Here is a 19,105-nt window from a genome sequence, read left to right as displayed (position 1 = left end):
CACCAGTTTACATTGCCACCAACAGTGTAGGAGGGTGCCCATCTCTCCACACCCTCTCCAACAACTGTAGTCTTTTGCTTTGTTCATTTTAGCCACTCTGACTGGCGTGAGGTGGTATCTCAGTGTGGTTTTGATTTGTGAGGATTCAGCTATTCTGAACGCCACCCTGTTGGCTGTGTTCCAGACCAGATTGTGGATCTCTGGGTCAGGGTTTTCTTGTGCACCAAAGGGAGGAGAAGACACTCTCATGACAGAATTATTGCCTCCCTGGTATGAAGAAGTGCAGACAAACTCTGAGAGAGAAGAAATCGGCCTTTTCAAGTTGCCTAGCATTTCTTGTCATATTTATAACCTTAACTTTCCTGTTGGTAAATGCTCAGTAGAGATAAAGCAAGTTTGAGTCACAGTAGTAAGAAACTTGATGGGAAGGAATATCCTTGAGCCATTTTGCCTGTGCTTTTGAACCTTCCCCTGAGAAGCTGGCTTTGCTTTTCCCCTGGGTTAAGGAATGCAGGTCTCTAACCACTGACACCTGTATGAGAACAGACTTGAAATTTCTCATTTCTTAATCCACACATCTTGACTTGGTCCCTGGCTCTCCAAGGAAGACCACAGAAAGAACAGGTCTTTTCTAGTCTAAACAAGGCAGGGTGCTGTGGACAAGGGTGAGATCTATTCCTTGAACCTGGAAAGAGTCCCTGTAAGCCTCCTAGTAAGTGACACACTTCTGTTTTTGTAGAGGACAAAAGGAAATTGATCTGAACCACAGAAGGAGAGATTCTGGCTAGACACTCTGCAAAAACCATGAGCTATGGGAGAGGCTTTCAAGAAAGGACAACCAACTGTTTTCATGGGGAGTTGAAACATAACAGCCTTGAAGATTCCCCAGGTCTCCTTGCCTCCATCCATTCAATTTAATTCAGATTATTTTAGCCAGTGTTTATGAAGCACCTGGCATGCTCTAGTCACTGTGCTAGCTGCCAGGCACCCCATGCTGTCAGCATGGTTCTGGGCGGAACTGACAGACATCTCTATAAGCACATCACAAAGTGTAAGGAGGGCCAAGAGAGGTGTGTGCCATTCTCTGATCTCTCAGGATGGAGGCTCAGACAAGCTGCCTGAAACAAGTGACTTGAGGCCCCCATTCTGAAGGAAGAGGAGGTCATAAGGGTGCAGATGGGGAGACAGTGACAGAATAGCATGACTAAAGCTCCAGAAGGAAGAGAATGAAGAATGTTTAAAGAGTAGGAAGAAGTCCATTGCTGCCTGGCAGAGAGGGGCATGGTGATAGTGGTGACATCACTGAGCAGACAGGAGCATGTTGGGAGAAGTGACGTCACTGAGCAGAGAGGGGACATGATTGGAGCAGTGACATCACTGAGCAGAGAGGGATATGGGGAGAACAGTGGCACATGAGTTTAAGAGGCAAATGGCCTGTAGAGCCATGCTGTGAATTTCAGCCTCGGACAGCCAGGCCATTTTCTATCGTCTTCCTGAATATATCTCTATCCCTTTCTACATGATGAGGGACTCAGCTAGGCCCTCAAGCAGGTAGCACCTTCCCTGAGGAACTGGATTGAGGAATGGCTTTGGAGCCCTACTGTGGCTTCCTGTGGCCCTTAGAAAAACAATCACCTTATGAAAGCCCACATGGTCCCAAATCATCAGTTTTTCTTCCGCCTCCTTACCAGACCTGGATGATTTTTCAATTTTTAGACCAGTTAGACAGACTTGAGCATAAAATACTAAAGTTAAGGGGGCTGGGGGAAATGGTTAATTTGATGAGTCAAGCATTAAACTTTGTTACCAGCTTTTAATCTGTACATTTATATTTAAATTATACAAGGGATTTGTGAATAGGGTCTTTGTATAAAAGTTTAGATATAAATAAGTATTTTATTAAAAATAATTGTCCCTCTCCCCATCCCTACCTCCCTACTGAGAGAGAAGTATTGTTGGTTTGGACAACAAACCAACTGGTTGGTTGTATCTTTCCAGTCATTCATCTATATATTTGGATGGGAACAGTGTATGCATATTAATTTACCTTCTCATTTTTTTAAACTATTAACAGTATGTCCTAGAGATTTTTTTCCATATTGGCAGATATGGATCTAGCGTGGTGTTTCTAAATTGTAATATTAAATGATTTTGATATGCTATAATTTGTTTAACTACTCCCGTTTGATGGGCATTTAGGTTGTTTCCAGTTCTTCGCTATTATAAATAGTGCTATAGTGAACATCCAATACATATTTTGTGAATAGAAGTCATTATTTTATAGAAGTGGAATTAACCCATGAAAGGTATCTTTGACATTTATTTCATCTCTTGTTCATATCTTTTTTTATAGTACCAGTCATCTATGGTAAACATAACTTTTGTAACTTAAAAGAATATTTGCAGTTAATTTTTGCTCCTTTTTAAGAAGAGTCTCTGACCAAAATGTCCTCATCAAAATAGACTCTGCTTTGTGAGGTGGTTGAATGTGGTTTGCTTGATTTTGTTGAGGAAGTACCTGCTCTTATGTCTCTTGTTAACATTATCAGTTTCACTGGAGCTCATATATTTGCACACCTTTGCACAAGCACACAAACATTTACTCATCCCTGACCCTTCCTTTAATAATGAATGGAAATAGCCAAAAAAAGATAGCCCAGGTTCCTGCCATGGCAGTGGGCTTAGGTCAGCTTCTGACGCCTTATTTTGTGATGAGCCATCCTCAGTACTAGGCTGTAGGCATTCAGCGCTTAAACTACACCATCATCTTTTAAACATAACCATTGCCTCTTGAAATGTCAAATACCTCTGAACCTAATCCCTGCTGGGAAGAGCATGGGCTGGAGTGAGAAAAAGAAAGGAGAACTCAGAAAGGCTTTAGGCATCTGGAGTGGGTTGTCAGAAAGGACCCCTCCACCCCCGCATCACATATGAAAGCACCTTGAAGAACAAGCTCTTATATTTGGTGGCCACTGCTATAGATCAAGTCCACAGTTGACCATCATGGGGGCTGACTCTTGTCTCCAGTGCTGCTTTTCTCTGCTGATCAGCTCAGGACATCAACCTGAATTAGATTAGATACTAGCAAAACTAGATCAACTAGATAATAGCAAAATGGCAGTGTGAATGACCTTTTCCCTCTTCTCTCCTACCTTGCAACCCCAATGCTGGGAACTGCCCAATGGTAGAACTTCCTTCGTTGTCAAAATAACAAGACCAACTACAATTTGGTGTGTGAGACACTTCAGTTCCTGGACTGTATTTGTGGAAGCACTACTGGAGGTCTTGGTCTTCTAGGGCTCTATATAAACGAAAAGAATGTAGCCCTTATCAACCAAACCCTGGAAAGTCTGACTGAATACTGTCAAGGACCATGCCATGAGAACCAGGTACCTCCATTTTTATTTGGGGGTGGGGAAAAAAAGTTCATCATTTTGGAAATGTCACTGACATGAACTAGGTCAGACGTCACACAGCATTTGCCTATTGGACTAGGAAGTCACTACAACTAGAGATCTTTTTTCCAGCAGTCAAGAAAGAGCTGTGGTGCTTTATTTTGCTTCAAGACTTCACCTAACCCACAGGCATTGGAGGGCTTGTCCTTGGTCTCCATGCTTGGTGTGATGTATCTTGGCTTGCTTTGGTTTGGTTTGAATATCCAAACTCACCTAACTTGACTAGAGATAAATAATTAAGTTGGTGTTAAATTAAGACCAGAAGACTGGGCTCTATTTTAAACACTAGGAAAGCTACTTAGGGAAAAAGTTTTAAACCTACTCAAAGAGAGAAGCCTTGCTACACAGACAGCTTGAAAACAGTATGAGAAAATGTTTGGTTGAGATTTCAACACCACATTCAGAGAAAAGAACGACCCATTAGTCTTGATTTTTGCCTCTCAAGAAGTAGATTTTTGGAGGGGAACCCAAGAGTTGTTAGAGTAGAACTGTTGCCTTTATCCATGACATAGTGCAAATTTTGTGAGTTTTTGCACTGATAATACTAGGATGATTATGACTTTTAACTCAGATGAGCTCTGTCCTGGCTGTCGATGGACATGGAAATCTCCCATTCTAAATCCAATAGACGGGGACGGTGTGATATGCTGTGTTATATGGGGAGCAAGGCCAAGACCTTCACTCAGGGGAGAAGAATGCCTTACAAAAGGGACAACCCATTGTGTATCCAACACCTGGTCATAGTCGGGTATAAATACGAGGCTTGCCTGTTGTCGGATCCACTTTCTTTGCGCGGTTCACTGATGGGACAGATGGTATAGTCAAAGTTAAAATGAAAAGGAACCAAAAAACATTACAACAGGCTTGGGGGGAAAGGCTTTATCTAACATCTAAGTGAATTTCCTTGTAACCTCAAGTTTGCTTTTCTGCCAAACATGGGTCTGTTAAAAGGAACATACTGGAGTGGATTCTGCTGCAAATGGGGACCTTACCTGGGGGAAGATGATTAATTTTGGTATTGTGTGAATTAAACAGGAAACTTGCTTTCCAGGCTTAAGTCTTAAGCAAAAGTTTGCAACACGAAAGCCGAGTGATGTAGAGAGAATGGAACACACCTTTAAAGGGGAAAACAGGGCTCAGAACTCAGAATCAGTCACACACTGTATTTTCCCTCAAGAACAAAAGCCAACTATACTGTGCTATTTGGATTAGACACGACTAATTTATCAGTTACAGTGCATGGGGACTTTCCTGCTGTTTACTGTTAATTCTGAAACTAGCGATTTTCATCTGTCTTTTATTTTTACCACTTTCTCACGGAAAATTTGCAGCTCTCCCCTAGAGACATTACTAGGAGTGGCAAGCATTGTGTTGAAATAGCAGTTCAGCTTGTTGGCTTTTGACATCTGATTTATGACCAGCATTTGTGTAAAGATCTGTGTGTGTGTGTTTTCTCAGAACTGCATAGCCACCCATGAATCCAATGGCATTGACATCATCACAGCCCTGATCCTTAATGACATCAATCCTCTGGGAAAGAAGAGGATGGACCTTGTATTGGAACTGAAGGCAAGTAGGAATTGAAAGCAAAAGACAGTAGCATGTGAAAATAGTCACTTTGTGTTTTGCCTCGACACGTGATATGGTCAGTGTTACAAAACTAAATACAGACAGTTCTTCTGGACGAAATGAATGATCCATGTTGTAAGTTCTGACTGAAATTCAGAACTTCAGTCTTGCCCTCCAAAGACTGTCTTAAGACAGGGATACTACTGGGGCACCTGGGTGGCTCTGTTGGTTAAGCATCTGACTTCAGCTCAGGTCATGATATCATGGCTCATGGATTCAAGCCCCATGTCGGGCTCTGTGCTGACCACTTAAAGCCTGGAGCCTGCCTTGGATTCTGTGTCTCCCTCTCTCTCTCTACCCCTTCCTTCTCATGCTCTGTGTTTCTCTGTTTCTCAAAATAAAACATTAAAATATTTTTAATTAAAAAGACAGGATACTACTTCTGATGCTGCTTTCTTAAGCATACCCCCCAAAAAAACAAAATAAAACCCTCATTTGTACCTACAGCTTCCGAAGATTCTTAAAGAGTCCAAAGATTGAACTTGCAACCTGTCTTGGTGTCTAAGGTATATTTCAAAATGTGTTGACCTCACTGAGCACATTTCCTTTTTAACTGTTCCCATGTTGGGGCATGTTGAGATCTGTCCTCAGTCATATGCCCATGTGAAACAGGGAGCTTCTTGTCATCACCACAGAAGAGCCTAGAACTGCAGGTGAAAAACTGATCTGTATTGATTGCATAAACAATGTCATTGGAAAGAAAGGTCATTAGGGAAGATGTTAACACAGAAGCCCACAGGAATTTCACAGTTATTTTTTATTTTTCCTTTAGTCTTTAGAGCTGAGAATCCAAACGGATAGTTGATTTGGGTGTATGATTTAAATGGATTTTTTGTTGGTGAGCTATTTTTACTTTCTTTGACAAATTGTATTGTAGAATTGACTTGAACATTACCAAAGTTCATGGGCCTAGCTCCCATTTATTAGAACATATATGATGAGAGCCTGAAATGAACAGAATTTCATATGCTGATGATCAATGTTTCAGTGACTTTTTCAACTAATCTGGTAATCTGTGGATTATGATAGAAATATGTGTGCTCTGAAAAGCTACCAGTTGGTAGCACAGCATCCTGATTGAATTGCTGTGGCCTGTGCTTAGGAAGGAAAAAACTACTGCCTCCTCTTTACACAGAACACCAAGAACTTTCCGATCCTGTACCCAAAGAAGCATACAGGTTATCCTAGGCCTCAGGCCCTAAAATGAGGTCAAGCCAAGAAGTGCAGGATGTGGGCACGTGAAAGCTTTGACTAATGGGAAATTATGGTTTGGTGTACATATGGCCCTCCTTTGGGTCACTTTTGTTAACTGTGTCAGCTGTGCTCCAATTATAATATTGGGGGTTATGAGAGCTGATAGCATTCTTTTTTTAAAAAGAGGAATCTCTTTAATTGCCTGCCTTGCAAGGCTGAATAACAAGGTTTATAACCACACATGCCCTAAAGGCTTCATGGGTCTATATATCAAGTTCTTTCTGACCACAGTCATCACGAGTGTGCCAACATATACCCAAAGACCCTGAAATTTCCAATTAGGGGCACCTAGGTGGCTCAGCTGGTTGAACATCCAACTCTGGCTCTGGTCATGAGTTTGAGCCCCACATCGGGCTTACTGCTGTCAGTACAGAGCCTGCTTCAGATCCTCTGTCCTCTACCCCGCCCCTCCCCCCACCTAGACTGACTCTCTCTCTCTCTCTCTCTCTCTCTCTTTCAAAAATAAATTAACATTAAAAAATATATATCCAATTTCCACCAGGACTTAGGTCAGGTAGCATTAGGGAGAAACTATTCCCAAACATGTTCTTCTTTGATCCAAATCAGATTCCACAGGCATGGTTTCAGGGTTTGCAGTGGCACATTCTCGGTCTCATCCAGGTGGTATTTGCTGTTCTAGCCCCGTGGCTCTTCCGTGGGATAAAACGTCCATGTAGCCAGGATGCAGGGCTTCCAGAGACGAGGCACACACATTCAGGCCAACCCCCACTCCCAAGCTGCTCCTCTCCATTTCCTCTTCCCTTTCTTTGTCCAATTAGAATAATGCTTCCAAGTTGCTGCTGGCCATCATGGAGAGCAGACACGACAGTGAAAATGCAGAGCGGATACTTTACAACATGAGGCCGAAGGAACTGGTGAGTTGGATGGCTGGTCCCCTGGCTGTGACTCCATGCAGACGGTCAGAACACCCTCTGTGGCAGAAAGGGAGCCTGTTTCCTCGAGCTTTCTTAAAGATGCCACAGGTCAGAAGTATAAAGAGGACATTGGATTCGGGTCTGCAACTCGGCTAGAGAAGGGAAATACTGCTTCGAGTAAGTGGCGACTGCACTGTCCCTGCTGCATGCCACCTGTGGCAGTCACCCTCACCTGCCGTCCCTCCTGAGAGATGGTGCAGTGAGCCATCTGGGGGCTTGGCTCTCCCTTTCTGCTGGGTCACCTGGGGCAGGCACCTGTCTACTCTGCGCCACAGTTTCCTCATCCCTAAAAGGAAGATGATAATGTCACACAACCCCAAGGGCTGTCTTGAAGATAAGAGGAGACACTTGGCATCAGGCCCTTAGCACAGCGCTTGGTGCCCTCCATGACCTGTAGCTCCTTTCCTCTCCTTCCTCCTTCACTGCTGCCCTCTGTGCCTTGACTTTGTCCAGAGCTAGAGAATCCCCATCTCTTCTGGCTGCCAGTAGTCTGGGCAACAGAACAGTGCTTGTTGGGAGCTGATGTTTCAAAGGCTTTTTTTTTTTTTTAAGAAAAAAAATCTTGTTTATTTTTGCTGGGTGATATTCACGAGGGGCTGTGACTTTCCAGGGCAGGGGTTAGCACTACAACCTGTGAGACAGGCAGCTCTCAGAGACCATGAGATGGGCTGAGGAGAGAACTCTATTTGGACTTCTTCCCACACAAACTGTAACTGACAGAACTAAATGAGGGCACTAAAACTTTTCTGTCTCCTGGTGACCTGTGTGTGCTGGGGCCGGCTAAAGTCCCTTCATGTATTCCTTGAAATAGAGTTAACAGTGAGCCCAGCTCTTTGATCTCTGAGGTCAGGAGTGAGTTCTCAGCCTGAGATGGACGTTCTCCCCAAGTTTACATAACAACTTACGTAACTGGGACTTGGGGGGAGCCCAAGGTATCCTTTGTGAGTAGGGACAGAGTAACTTCGCAGAGACCCCATTTCACCTCTAATGGACCAACAGCACTCCCCTGTCTTGATGGGGTTAATGTCAGTACCCAGGGCCATGGGTGCCACCGGCCCCTGGGATGCCCCCTTGTGGTTGGAGAACATCATTCCCAGCTCATAGGAAGAGTTCAAGGCTTGCTAGAACAAACAAGGTTCTAAGAATCCACATAGAAGAGAAACTCTTTAATGTCCAGGACACATCTGCACGTATATGTGTGCATACATGTGTATTCTGGCAGTCATCCTGCACAGTGCATTGTCTTTTCAGTGTGATATTAGAACTAACAGGAAATCAAGCTCAGAGAGCGGGAATCTTCAGGATCTTTTCTCCAAATTTATTTTTCAGGGCCTGACTCGGTGACAGTACAGAAATATATGGCCCTTTGCATGCTTGGTCTTGGATAATGAGGCATAATTCAGGGCCATAGCCTTGTGGCAATGCAGGAAGCTGAAATGCCTTATGAATCATTAAAGAAAATTATTAATTTTCAGCTCAACCTAGGGGTTGAAGACATTTTGTTCTTATTCTTTGATTAAATCTTGAATGATTTTTTAATTTGATAACTATTGGCCAGACCCTGCTTTGTCCAGGGCGTTTTGTTGAGCCCCAGGGAGGGATTGAGAAAGGAGGAGCCCGTCTCTGGGCACTGGGTAAGACGCTGAGGTAGGTAGAGCAGTAGACAGGTATAGAAACGCAATAGGAAATGTGCTTTGAGCAGGAAGGCAGTGACATGCGTGGATCCTCTGGTAGCACATTCAAGATCAAATCTCAGCTCGCTAGCCATGTGACTTCAGGAGTACCTCTTTACTGCTCTGTTTCCTCATCCATAATAAATGGGAATCGTTGATAGTTCATAAAATGTTGATGAGCATTAAATTTCCCAAAAGAACGTTGAAATACTAAACACAGTGCTTGGCACATAAAAAGGTCTCAGTAGATGTTATTTGGTAATGGTGCTATTTTTACATGGAGTAGGGACAGAGAAATGTAGATGGGAAAATGTGGAACCGGAGATAATAGTTTGACCAGCTATTCCTAAAGGCTAGTGGATTTCCTACTAGTTTTCCTTTGAAATGGCAAAGATCAGAGGTTGGGGAAGGATGGTGGGAGGAAATGTGGAGAAAGGAAAAGTCTGGCTTCTCGTCTACATTTATGTCATATTTTAGTGTTTCAAGGAGCTTCTATAACCACTGTCCCCTTCTTAGGGGACAGACTAGCTCTTGGTCTAGTTATAGCACATGGGTTTTATTTCTCACGTCCGTGGAAGTTGATTGGTAGCGATTAACTATGACGGTGTTGGGAAGGATTCCGAGGCTCTGTCCAAACCTGGTAGGAAACAAATGCCGAGCCTAATGAGCACTGTCTGCCCCAAGAGGGGAGACTATACATACAATGCCAGTTCTGTGTGGTTCTTCCTTGAAAGGTGAGCTTCCTTTGTTTGACTCTTCTTGCAGGTGGAAGTGATCAAGAAAGCCTACATGCAAGGCGAAGTGGAGTTTGAGGATGGAGAAAATGGCGAGGAAGGAGCTGCCTCCCCCAGGAACGTGGGGCACAACATCTACATATTAGCTCATCAGGTATGACCTGTCCCTGGGTCCCCGTGCCAGGCACAGCTTTGCCTTCAGTGCCGGAATTCTGAATGTGGGCTTAAGCTAGCTTCTCCCATAGGGTTTAAGCTAGGGCTCTTTGTATTCATGGTGATGTGGCTCACAGGTACTGGTGGCAGCCTGACCCACTCTACCGAGTTCCAGGGCTCTTCCACTTTCCCATGGGAGGGTCGTGTCCTTGGAAATCCCCACGTTTCTCAAAAGCCTTCGGACTGAGCCTTGACACTTAGGTAGTTTATGACTGTGTTTGGAGACAGTTGAAAGGAGTCTTAGGCTTTTCATAAATATTGATGAGTCTATCTTAACAATCTAAAGAAATAAACCTCAGCTGCCTTGCCGCCTATCACATTTAGAAATCTTTGGGAACTAACTTGTCATTAAGAGTTCTTTTCATTTGCTTTTGGGGGGTGGGGGTTGTAGTAATTCTTCCTACCCTGGCACCAGAAAGCCCTGTTTCATAAGTCTCTTCCCTAGTGGCTGGGCTTTTGAAGATACTTTCTTTTTCTGGAGGCTGATGTGCGTTGAGCTTGCTGATGTGTGTGGGCAGCTTGTAACTCTGCTGCAGGCTGTGCTTCCTGTCCCTTTCACCTTGTTGGGGTAGAGGACTTAGGAATAAAGCAGTGACAGTTTCGGGCAGGATGGCATGCCCTGCTACGACATGCTAGCAGGAGAAGAGAAACCCGTCTCCTGCCCTGCATCTCTCCCACTACCTGTGTTTTGCCACTGAGGGGGTTTCGGAATGTTCTAAATGGAGACCCATATGGCTGTACAGAAAACCCCATCTCTCTCCTGTGTGGCTGAAGAAATTGGGGGAAAGTGGGACCTCACGTGGGCATGAGCTTTCTCCATGCTGTTCTGCCGAGCTCCCACAAGCCTCCTGCCATCTTTGCCCTTCAGCTTGCCTCTGGGTAGGATGTGTTCTTTATGCCACAGGATGGGAAGGGGCGCGCATGTGCCCGTCGCAAAGTGACAGTGACTCCCGCATTTTCTGATCTTGTGTTCTAGCTGGCTCGGCATAACAAAGAACTTCAGACCATGCTGAAACCTGGTGGTCAAGTGGATGGAGATGAAGCTCTGGAGTTTTATGCCAAGCACACAGCCCAGATAGAGGTAAAAACAGGGAACTCTGGGCGCGGGCCTGTGTAGAGGGTCCTCAGTGAGCTCTGCCCTGTGCTGGGGCTTGCACAGTCATTCATCTGAGCAACACAAGGTCCAAAGGGAAACACCAGTGGCCCTGGTTCCGCACAATCCTGTCTGCCACCCTTTCGAGAAGTCTGGGTTTACTGGAAGAGCCTTGCAAAACTGAGTGAGAGTTTTACACAGAGGACGGTACAGTCAGACCTGTATTAAACACACACACACACACACACACCCACACACACACACATACACACTCACCCCATAACTTACTGATCCTTTGTGAGCTCAATGGGGCCGTCTTCCATTTTGCAGAAAGGGAAACTACGAAAGAAGATTCGGAGAGGTATGTAATTTGCCCAGTTAGCAGGGACTGAGCTGCCATTATAATCCAGGTCCTGCTGACCCCAGAGCCAATGGGTGCATTTTGTTAACTGCATTGAACACAGACTCTCCAGGCTCTAGGCAGTAGGGGATGGTGTGCCTTGTTTAGCTAAGGAAGAAGAACACATTCAAGATCATTGCTGGAACAGAGATTTTTGAAGGGCTGACAGATCCCTTTGGGTCATATGAAATGTTCAGGATGGAGACTTTTTAAGAATATAATCTTATCAAGTGTCTCAAGTGTCTGCTCTGTCCTAATAAAATGTATCATTTTACTGACGAGTTGACCATGGCAGTGCACATGGGCAAATACTTGTAATTTATTGTTAACAAGGAAAAGCTCAATGGCAGCCCTGCTCTGTCCTCTGGAGCCCTTAAAAGACAAGCTGTAGGTGTTTGCAGTGTAGGATATCAGAGCTCCTTGGTTCACTGGAGAGAAGACTGACGCCTGATCAAGTTCAGAGGCATGAACAAGGTCACCCAGGCCTGTTAGAGGTCAGGAAGGATTGGAATGTGTTTTCCTGACTCCCATTTGTAAGACTTCTGAAAAGGAGGTGTGGACAGATATGAAATGATGGAGAGAAATAGCCGGGTGTGGTGTCCCTAGTTCTCAAATCCTGCCCTTGGCTAGCCACTCATTTCCTCCAGTTTCCTGAGGAAGTTACCTAGGAAAAGCCAGAAAATATCCCCATGACTCCCTGGGCTTCCTCATAGAGTGCTTTGCTCTTGGAAATTCGCTTGGGTATCCCTGGAACTGGGACTCAGTTCTTGCCCTGAGGCCTCTGGTGTCTTCCTCCTTTCCCTCTGGAGAGCAGAAACCCTTCTCACATCATATTCCTTCAGATTAGGGAATTCCAGAGCCTGCTTAACTGTGCAAAGGAGGCAGGCTCTTGACAGCAAGAGAAGACAGACTCAGTCCCTGAGCCTATTAGGACAGCAGCCTCACCTGCGGGCAGGATCCAGTCACCAACCCCCATACCATAATTCCAGCTAAATGTGGTTGACTGAAGGACCAGAATCAGTATGCCCATGAAGCTTCCTGTAACTTGATCTGTAGCTAGATTAGGGAACCAATCTAAAGATTGGTTTAAAGATCATGCCTCCCAGAATTTATAGAGGTAGGGCTGTGGGAACCTATCTTATGTCTGAGAGAGTTCCCACTACTACTGGGCCTGAGTCACTTCTCTTGTTGTGTCAGGGAACAAAAGTGTTGGGACAGTGAGAACCACATCTGGTAGAGGGCGTTGGCCCTCACCGGACTTCTCCACCTTCTTGGGTGGAAGAAAAAAGAGAGTTCATGCCCCTATGTACTGCCATCTGCACCCTCTTTTGAAATCCCTACTTCCCAGAACGATGGCTGTATATAGTGTCCTAGAATCTGAACAGTCCTGACCAAGACTACCTCTTGTCTGGAGATTGAGCCGGTTTAGGAAGGGCACAGAGAAAACCTGTAAGGTGCCCACGCTGGTGCTCAGCAAAACTGGTTCAAAAAACAGTAAACACTATACCAGTGTTAAATGGCCATGCTGGTTCATACACTGTACATCATAGATGCTGTGATAAGAGATAGATGAATGCAACTGGATGAACCAAAAATCTCTTTTTTTTTTTAAGTTTCTGTTTAGGAAAACAAAACAAAACGTCTAATATTGCTATCAGAAATTTAGGGGAGGTTTGCACCACAGTCTGCTGCAGCTCTGTCCAGTATGGTTATCATTAGCCATGTGTGGCTGTTTAATTAAAATTAAATACTCAGGTTGTCAGTTGCACTAGCCACATGTGCTAGTGCTCAACGTCCACGTGTGACCAGTGGCCATGCTTGTGCACAGGGCAGATGATTGGATAGAGAACCATTCCATCATTACAGAAAGTTGTATTGGACAGCCCTAGCCTAGAACTTCATTTGGTTTTATGCACAAAACACAATTTAAATTGAGGCAAAAGTTAATCACAGTAGAAGTAACGACTCTCAGGTTAAAAAAACCAACAAACAAAAACTCCTCTTGGAGACTTGCCCAAACTGTTTTTTTTATAAATCTAAAAGACACAGCCCAGTCTGAGAAGGCTCCAGAACAGGTTTGCATTATATTCAGTCTTGAATACTGAGCTCGTGACCAGTTGCAGAGATCCTCAGTGAAAGGTTTTTGAAAATGACTATTGAAGCTCCTCTATTTTTCCACCCTAGATTGTCAGATTAGACCGAACCATGGAACAGATTGTGTTCCCTGTGCCCAGCATATGTGAATTCCTAACCAAGGAGTCAAAACTACGAATATATTACACTACAGAGAGGGATGAACAAGGCAGCAAGATCAATGACTTCTTCCTGCGGTCCGAGGACCTCTTCAATGAGATGAACTGGCAAAAGAAACTGAGAGGTGGGTCAGCACTGCGTCCACAACACATCAGAGCGATGCCCTCCTGGGGTTTCCGAGACCCGAGCTTGACGGTGGTGGGTGTGCCTCCAGTTAGAGCAGAGCTAGAATAATTTACGGTACTTCTCCCGCTGAGCACTGGGAAGACCCCGATACCTGTGTAGCTGATAAGTGGTCTTAGGGAGACACCTCCCCAAAAAAGTCTTCATGCACCGTTTGATTTTATTTGATTGGAGAGCTCTAGGGAAGACTTTCAGAATGTCCTTTTTCAGTATCTTGATGTAGGAAATAAAAAGATGGGAGAAAAAGGCAGGCTTTGAGCTCACAGGATGGGGCACGTGAGCAGGAAATTCAGCCAGCTTGACTGCTCATTTACTAGATCACCTGCTCTGAAGGCACTGGTCTCTCCCTTTTACAGGTAGCTTGGGTTTTAGCCTCTACCATCATTTTATAGGCAGTGGAATCATTTGCCACATAAGATGCTTCGTTGCTCACCACCTTGTCCCATTGTGATGCCTGGCCAGTCGGGCAGAAATTACTCATCTCAAACACTTTTATAGGGGTGTCCCAGAGGGCTTCTCAGCTCCTGGTTTTCATTAGGATTTTAATGGGATCCTTCAGTACTGACAGTATACTCCGCACCAACTGTTGTGACCAACTTAGAAATGATTGTGCTTTATTTCTGTCTGTTAGTCAGAAGCCAGGTTTTTATTTGAAACCCTGGATTCCAGCTACAGTTGTGATCTTTTGGGCTCCTTCTGCGGGGCAGGGCTGCAGGAATGGAAGAAGCATTGGAGCTCAGTTTTGGGGAGCTTCTGTCCTCTTTCCGCCTCCCACCAACTTGAGCCAGAACGGACCGGCCTGCACTGCATGCTTCTCCCTACCTCCCTGCACCCCTAGGTTTGGCTAGTGGCACGAGGGTGTGCGCACACACCGCCAGAGGCCCTGTTCTCATCACACCCCAACCCCGCCACACACTTGCTCATCTCTAAGGGCTGCCTCATCATCCAGCACTTTAAAAGTTAGAAAGTGTTTCCTGGGGCGCACCTGGCCGGCTCAGTCAGTAGAGCATATGACTCTTGATTTTAAGGTCATGAGTTCAAGCCCCACATTTGGGTATAGAGATTACTCAAAATCTTAAGAAAGAAAGAGAGAGAAGAGAGGAAGGGAGGGAGGGAGGAAGAAGGAAAAGAGAAAAGGTTTCGTGGGCCACACCAATTCCTTATCCAGCCCCATGCTTGGTGTTGACAAGGAGGCTAGGAGGGGTTTAGGAGAGCAGCTTGCATGTCCCCCTTAGAGAGGATCTCAGAAGATTTGGGGTGCACTTCTAGCTGATATCATGCGAGCTTCACCCAGGCTCCTCCAGTTCAAGCCTCATGAGTAGCCTGGAACATCCGCCCAGCACAACGCTTGGGTGAACAGAGAAAACAGAGCAAAAATAAGGTAGACATAGACCCTATCCACTTAATACTCTTTTATCTTCAGCTCTTATGCTCACTGGGGTAGTCTGTGATTCTTGTTTCAAGGGATAATCCTAAATTCATGTATCCAGACTTCCACAGCAGGTATAAAACTGTGACTTCACTCTGATCAATGTATGGGTCTACTAAGACTGGTCACATACATTCATTCCCACAATTCTGGGAGCCTTTGAAAACATAAATATTTCATAGGCTCTCCAGGAGGCCTGGGAACCGACAGAAGGGTTTTCACCATTTCAGGTGAGGAGAGATACCTTGTGATCGCTCTTAGGAGACGTTGTCTTCGGCCAGGGAGGAAGACCTCGGCCCCAAGGGGTGGGGAATCTCACTTCCATTTCGCTTCTGCCCCCACTGGCTGTGTGGCCCTGAGCAGAGGACTTCACTGCTCCCAGACCCCCACCTAGAAAGTGGGGACTGAGGATTGATTCATGGAGTGCGGAGTGCTCATGTCATCATTCCTCGATTTATGTTGCATTGTAGCTAATGCCTCCTCTTACTTAGTGTGCCTTTGTTTCAGTAAAGCTTAAACACAGCTATGGTTGTCAACTGAAAGATTTTAATTGGCTTCAAAGCTATCTGCTGGTAAGAGAGAAATTGAAAACAGTAACTAGATTAAACATGATACGCATATTTAGGGAAGGGAGAAACGCACTCGTTAGAAGTGCAATTAAAACGACATACATTTTTTTCTCTGAGTAGCTTATTTCTCTTCTAATAAATGTGTAGGAGAAAATTTCTGCTTTATTCATGAAGCTGCTTTTCCCTTTCCTGAAAGTATCACAGAATCACCTGTATATCTTTGGTACATCTGTAGCTAGGGCTCAGATAGAAAGTCAAGTCTGCCCAAGATTGCTGCTGCTTAGTAATTTCTTCTGCAAATCTTAAGATACCCAATTCCTATGCTCTCCTGAAGCCCTCTTCCCTGCTCCTCTCAGAACACACACATGCGGGCACGCGCCACACACACACACACACACACACACACACACGCACACACACAGCCCCTTCGATGCATTCATATCCTTTTCCACCCTTGCCTCTCTGATGCCTTCTCCTGAAGTTCCTAGCCCCAGTGAAGTGAACTCTAGGCTAAGAAAATGAGAAGATCGTGAAAGAGGAAACAGAGGCCTGATTACATATGCTGCCATTTTCCTGCATGGGGTTTTCCCTCATGGTTATCGCGCCAAACAGAGCCGGGGAATTCTGTTGTCGTGTGTCCATGGAGTCCAGGTCCCCCGGCACAGCCCAAACTCCAAGGCTAGGAAACAGGGTTACCAAGCGATACCCCAGGATTCAGTAATTTAGACGGGTGTGCCTAAATGGGATCGCAGCACCCTGTCTTTTTATTGTGCAGGTATATCAGCCAACTTTTACCGGTACTAAGTAGAAAACATGCTATAAAGTACAGAGAGGGGTTCATCTTGTGTAAGCTCTGATTCCTTCCTGTGTGAACCTACTATGTGATGGGTTGCGGGCAACAAGGGCATCTTTTTAAGTGGCTGTAGTTGAGCCGCCTGACAATGAGCAGGGCTGTAATTAAGCAGCAACACGCCGTGAAGTATGGGAAAGGCAGCCTTCTAAGAAAAGACAAGATCTGAATAGCATCTGGGAGGATAGATAGGACTTGGACAAACCCAAGCCTGCGAGTTTGGGGAGAGGGAAGGTGTATTCATTTCCTATTGCTCCTGAAACAAATTACCACAGACTTGGAGGCTTACCACAACATACATTTATGATCTTAAAGTTCCGGAGGCCAGAAATGTACAAAGGTTCTCATCGGGCTAAACATCAAGTGTTGGCAGGACTGCCTGCCTTCTAAAGGCTCTAGCTTTTTCTAGCTTTTAGCGGCTTCTGCGTTGTTTGGCTCTTGGCCTCTTCCTCCATATGCAAAGCCAACCTAGCCAGGAGAGCCTTGCTCACACTGTAGGACCCTGCCTCTGGCACACCCTTCCTTCACTTGTAAGGATGTTTGTGATTGTTTGGGCGCACTGTATAATTCAGGATAATTTCCCCATCTCTAGATCCTTAACTGTATCACATCTGTGAAGTCCCTTTTCCCATGAAAGGTAACATATTCATTGACTCCAAAAATTAGGATGTGGACATACTGGTGGCAGGGGTGGGTGGGTGGGGCTTGTATTCTCCCATCACACAAGGTACATTAGTTGCATTATATTGTATAATAAATTACCTCAAAACTTAGTGGCTTGGGCATGCCTGGGTGGCTCAGTTGGTTAAGCATCCAATTTTGGCTCAGGTCATGATCTTCTGGTTTGTGTTCAGGCCCCAATGACAGCTCAGAGCCTGGAGCCTGCTTCAGATTCTGAGTCTCCCTTTTGGTGCCCCTCCCCTGCTTGTGTGCGCTCTCTCTCACTCTCACGCTCGCTCTTGCGTGCACGCTCTCGCTCTCTCTCTCAAAACTAAACATTAAAAAAATTTAAAAACAAAAAAACTTAGTGGCTTAAAACAGTTAATATTTATTTTTTCATAGTTTCTCAGGTCCAGAGTTTGGGAGTGGCTAAGCTGGGTGGTTCTGACTCAGGATTTTTCATGAGGTCATGGTCAAGTTGGCAGCCAGGCCCTCCTCATCTGAATGTTTAAGGGACCTGGAGGACTCAATTCTCTGCTCACTCTCATGGCTGTTGTTCGGAGGCCTCACTTCTCCATGTGGGCCCCTCTATAGGACTGTTCACATTCTACACAAAATGGTGGTTGGTTTCCTCAGAACACATGACAGAGGGGAGAGAGAGGAGGACCTAGTCTCAGGAAACATACGCCTCACTTCTGTCCTGTCTTAGAAGCAGTGACTAAGTCCAGCCCACACTCAAGGGTAACGGAATTAAGCTGCACCCCTTGAAGAGGAGAGCGTCAAAGACTTTGTGGCCATATTTTTGAATTGTCAAGGGGACAGGCCACATGCATTCAAGGAGCCACCACTAGACTGGAATGTAAAGGTGGCCTATCTGGGGAAGAGAAGCTGGAGAAGAAAGACTCTGGAAAGTTAGATGGGGTCAAAGTTTCACCTATCATTGGAAATAGAAGACAGAGTATGTCACGGTTGGTCTCTAAGTATCTTTTCACACCTGGATAGACAGTTGATTTGAAGGACTAAATATTCATCATATTCAGAGTGATACTATAATTCAAGTAGTTAGCTTTGTAAATACATGATTTGTGAACTATATGCCATAGTTGAGGGTTGCTTATTACAATTAAATTAAAGCATCCTACAGGGCTACTCTTACATTTGATGTTGAGAGACCCCCTGAAGAGAGTTTTGGCTTACATACAGCATCACTGAGCTTTGCCATTTCCTATTTTTCTTTGACTTCATACAGGCTTTTTATATATATGCTAATGTGGAAAGGACGTTATAAATTCCCAGTACCCACCACTCAGCTTCAACCGTTACCAACCCTTTGCCATTCTTGCCACCCATCTCTTCTGGAGCTTATCTATCCAGATCAGAAGTGGGCTTCGGTCCCAGAAGAAACACCAGTAGCTATTGTTTCCAGAGCAGGTGATTTCTCATCTTAAATTGCTTTCACCAATTTGCTTAAAAAAATAGTTAATTGTTACTGGAGGTTGACTGAATCCTGGTCAGCTCCTCTTCTGAATGTTGACATGAGCCACTTATTTTTGTCCTTGTCACTAGCCCCAAGGGATCACTGGCCCAGGTGATGATATCTCCTCCATAATTTCCACTCCCTGGTGGGCCTCAGTTTCCCTCATTTGTAAAATGAAAGATTTTAAACTAGATGGTGCTTGTAGCCCCAAAACTGTAGACTTTGGAAACATATCCTGTTTCCAAGTACAAACATGAAGTGAGCAATTATTAAATTACCCACGGCTCTGTTTAATTGT

At 44.9% G+C, this 19,105-nt stretch overlaps 1 protein-coding gene across 7 annotated transcripts in view; it reads left to right on the top strand.

Annotated features, from left to right (window-relative positions):
• The window catches only part of ITPR1 (inositol 1,4,5-trisphosphate receptor type 1), a 324,913-nt gene that overhangs the window by 257,369 nt on the left and 48,439 nt on the right, over window positions 1-19,105 (top strand). For all 7 annotated transcript variants that reach the window (XM_029918487.1, XM_029918486.1, XM_029918483.1 and 4 more), the window contains 6 exons: window positions 3,189-3,389; window positions 4,914-5,024; window positions 7,118-7,213; window positions 9,712-9,834; window positions 10,870-10,974; window positions 13,571-13,763. In XM_029918487.1, the coding sequence (XP_029774347.1) occupies window positions 3,189-3,389; window positions 4,914-5,024; window positions 7,118-7,213; window positions 9,712-9,834; window positions 10,870-10,974; window positions 13,571-13,763 (829 nt within the window). The remainder of the gene's footprint in view (window positions 1-3,188; window positions 3,390-4,913; window positions 5,025-7,117; window positions 7,214-9,711; window positions 9,835-10,869; window positions 10,975-13,570; window positions 13,764-19,105) is intronic.

This window comes from Suricata suricatta, chromosome 12 (genome assembly GCF_006229205.1).
Source record: "Suricata suricatta isolate VVHF042 chromosome 12, meerkat_22Aug2017_6uvM2_HiC, whole genome shotgun sequence".
Lineage (NCBI taxonomy): Eukaryota > Metazoa > Chordata > Mammalia > Carnivora > Herpestidae > Suricata > Suricata suricatta.
This window is presented reverse-complemented; position numbering and strand designations above follow the sequence as displayed.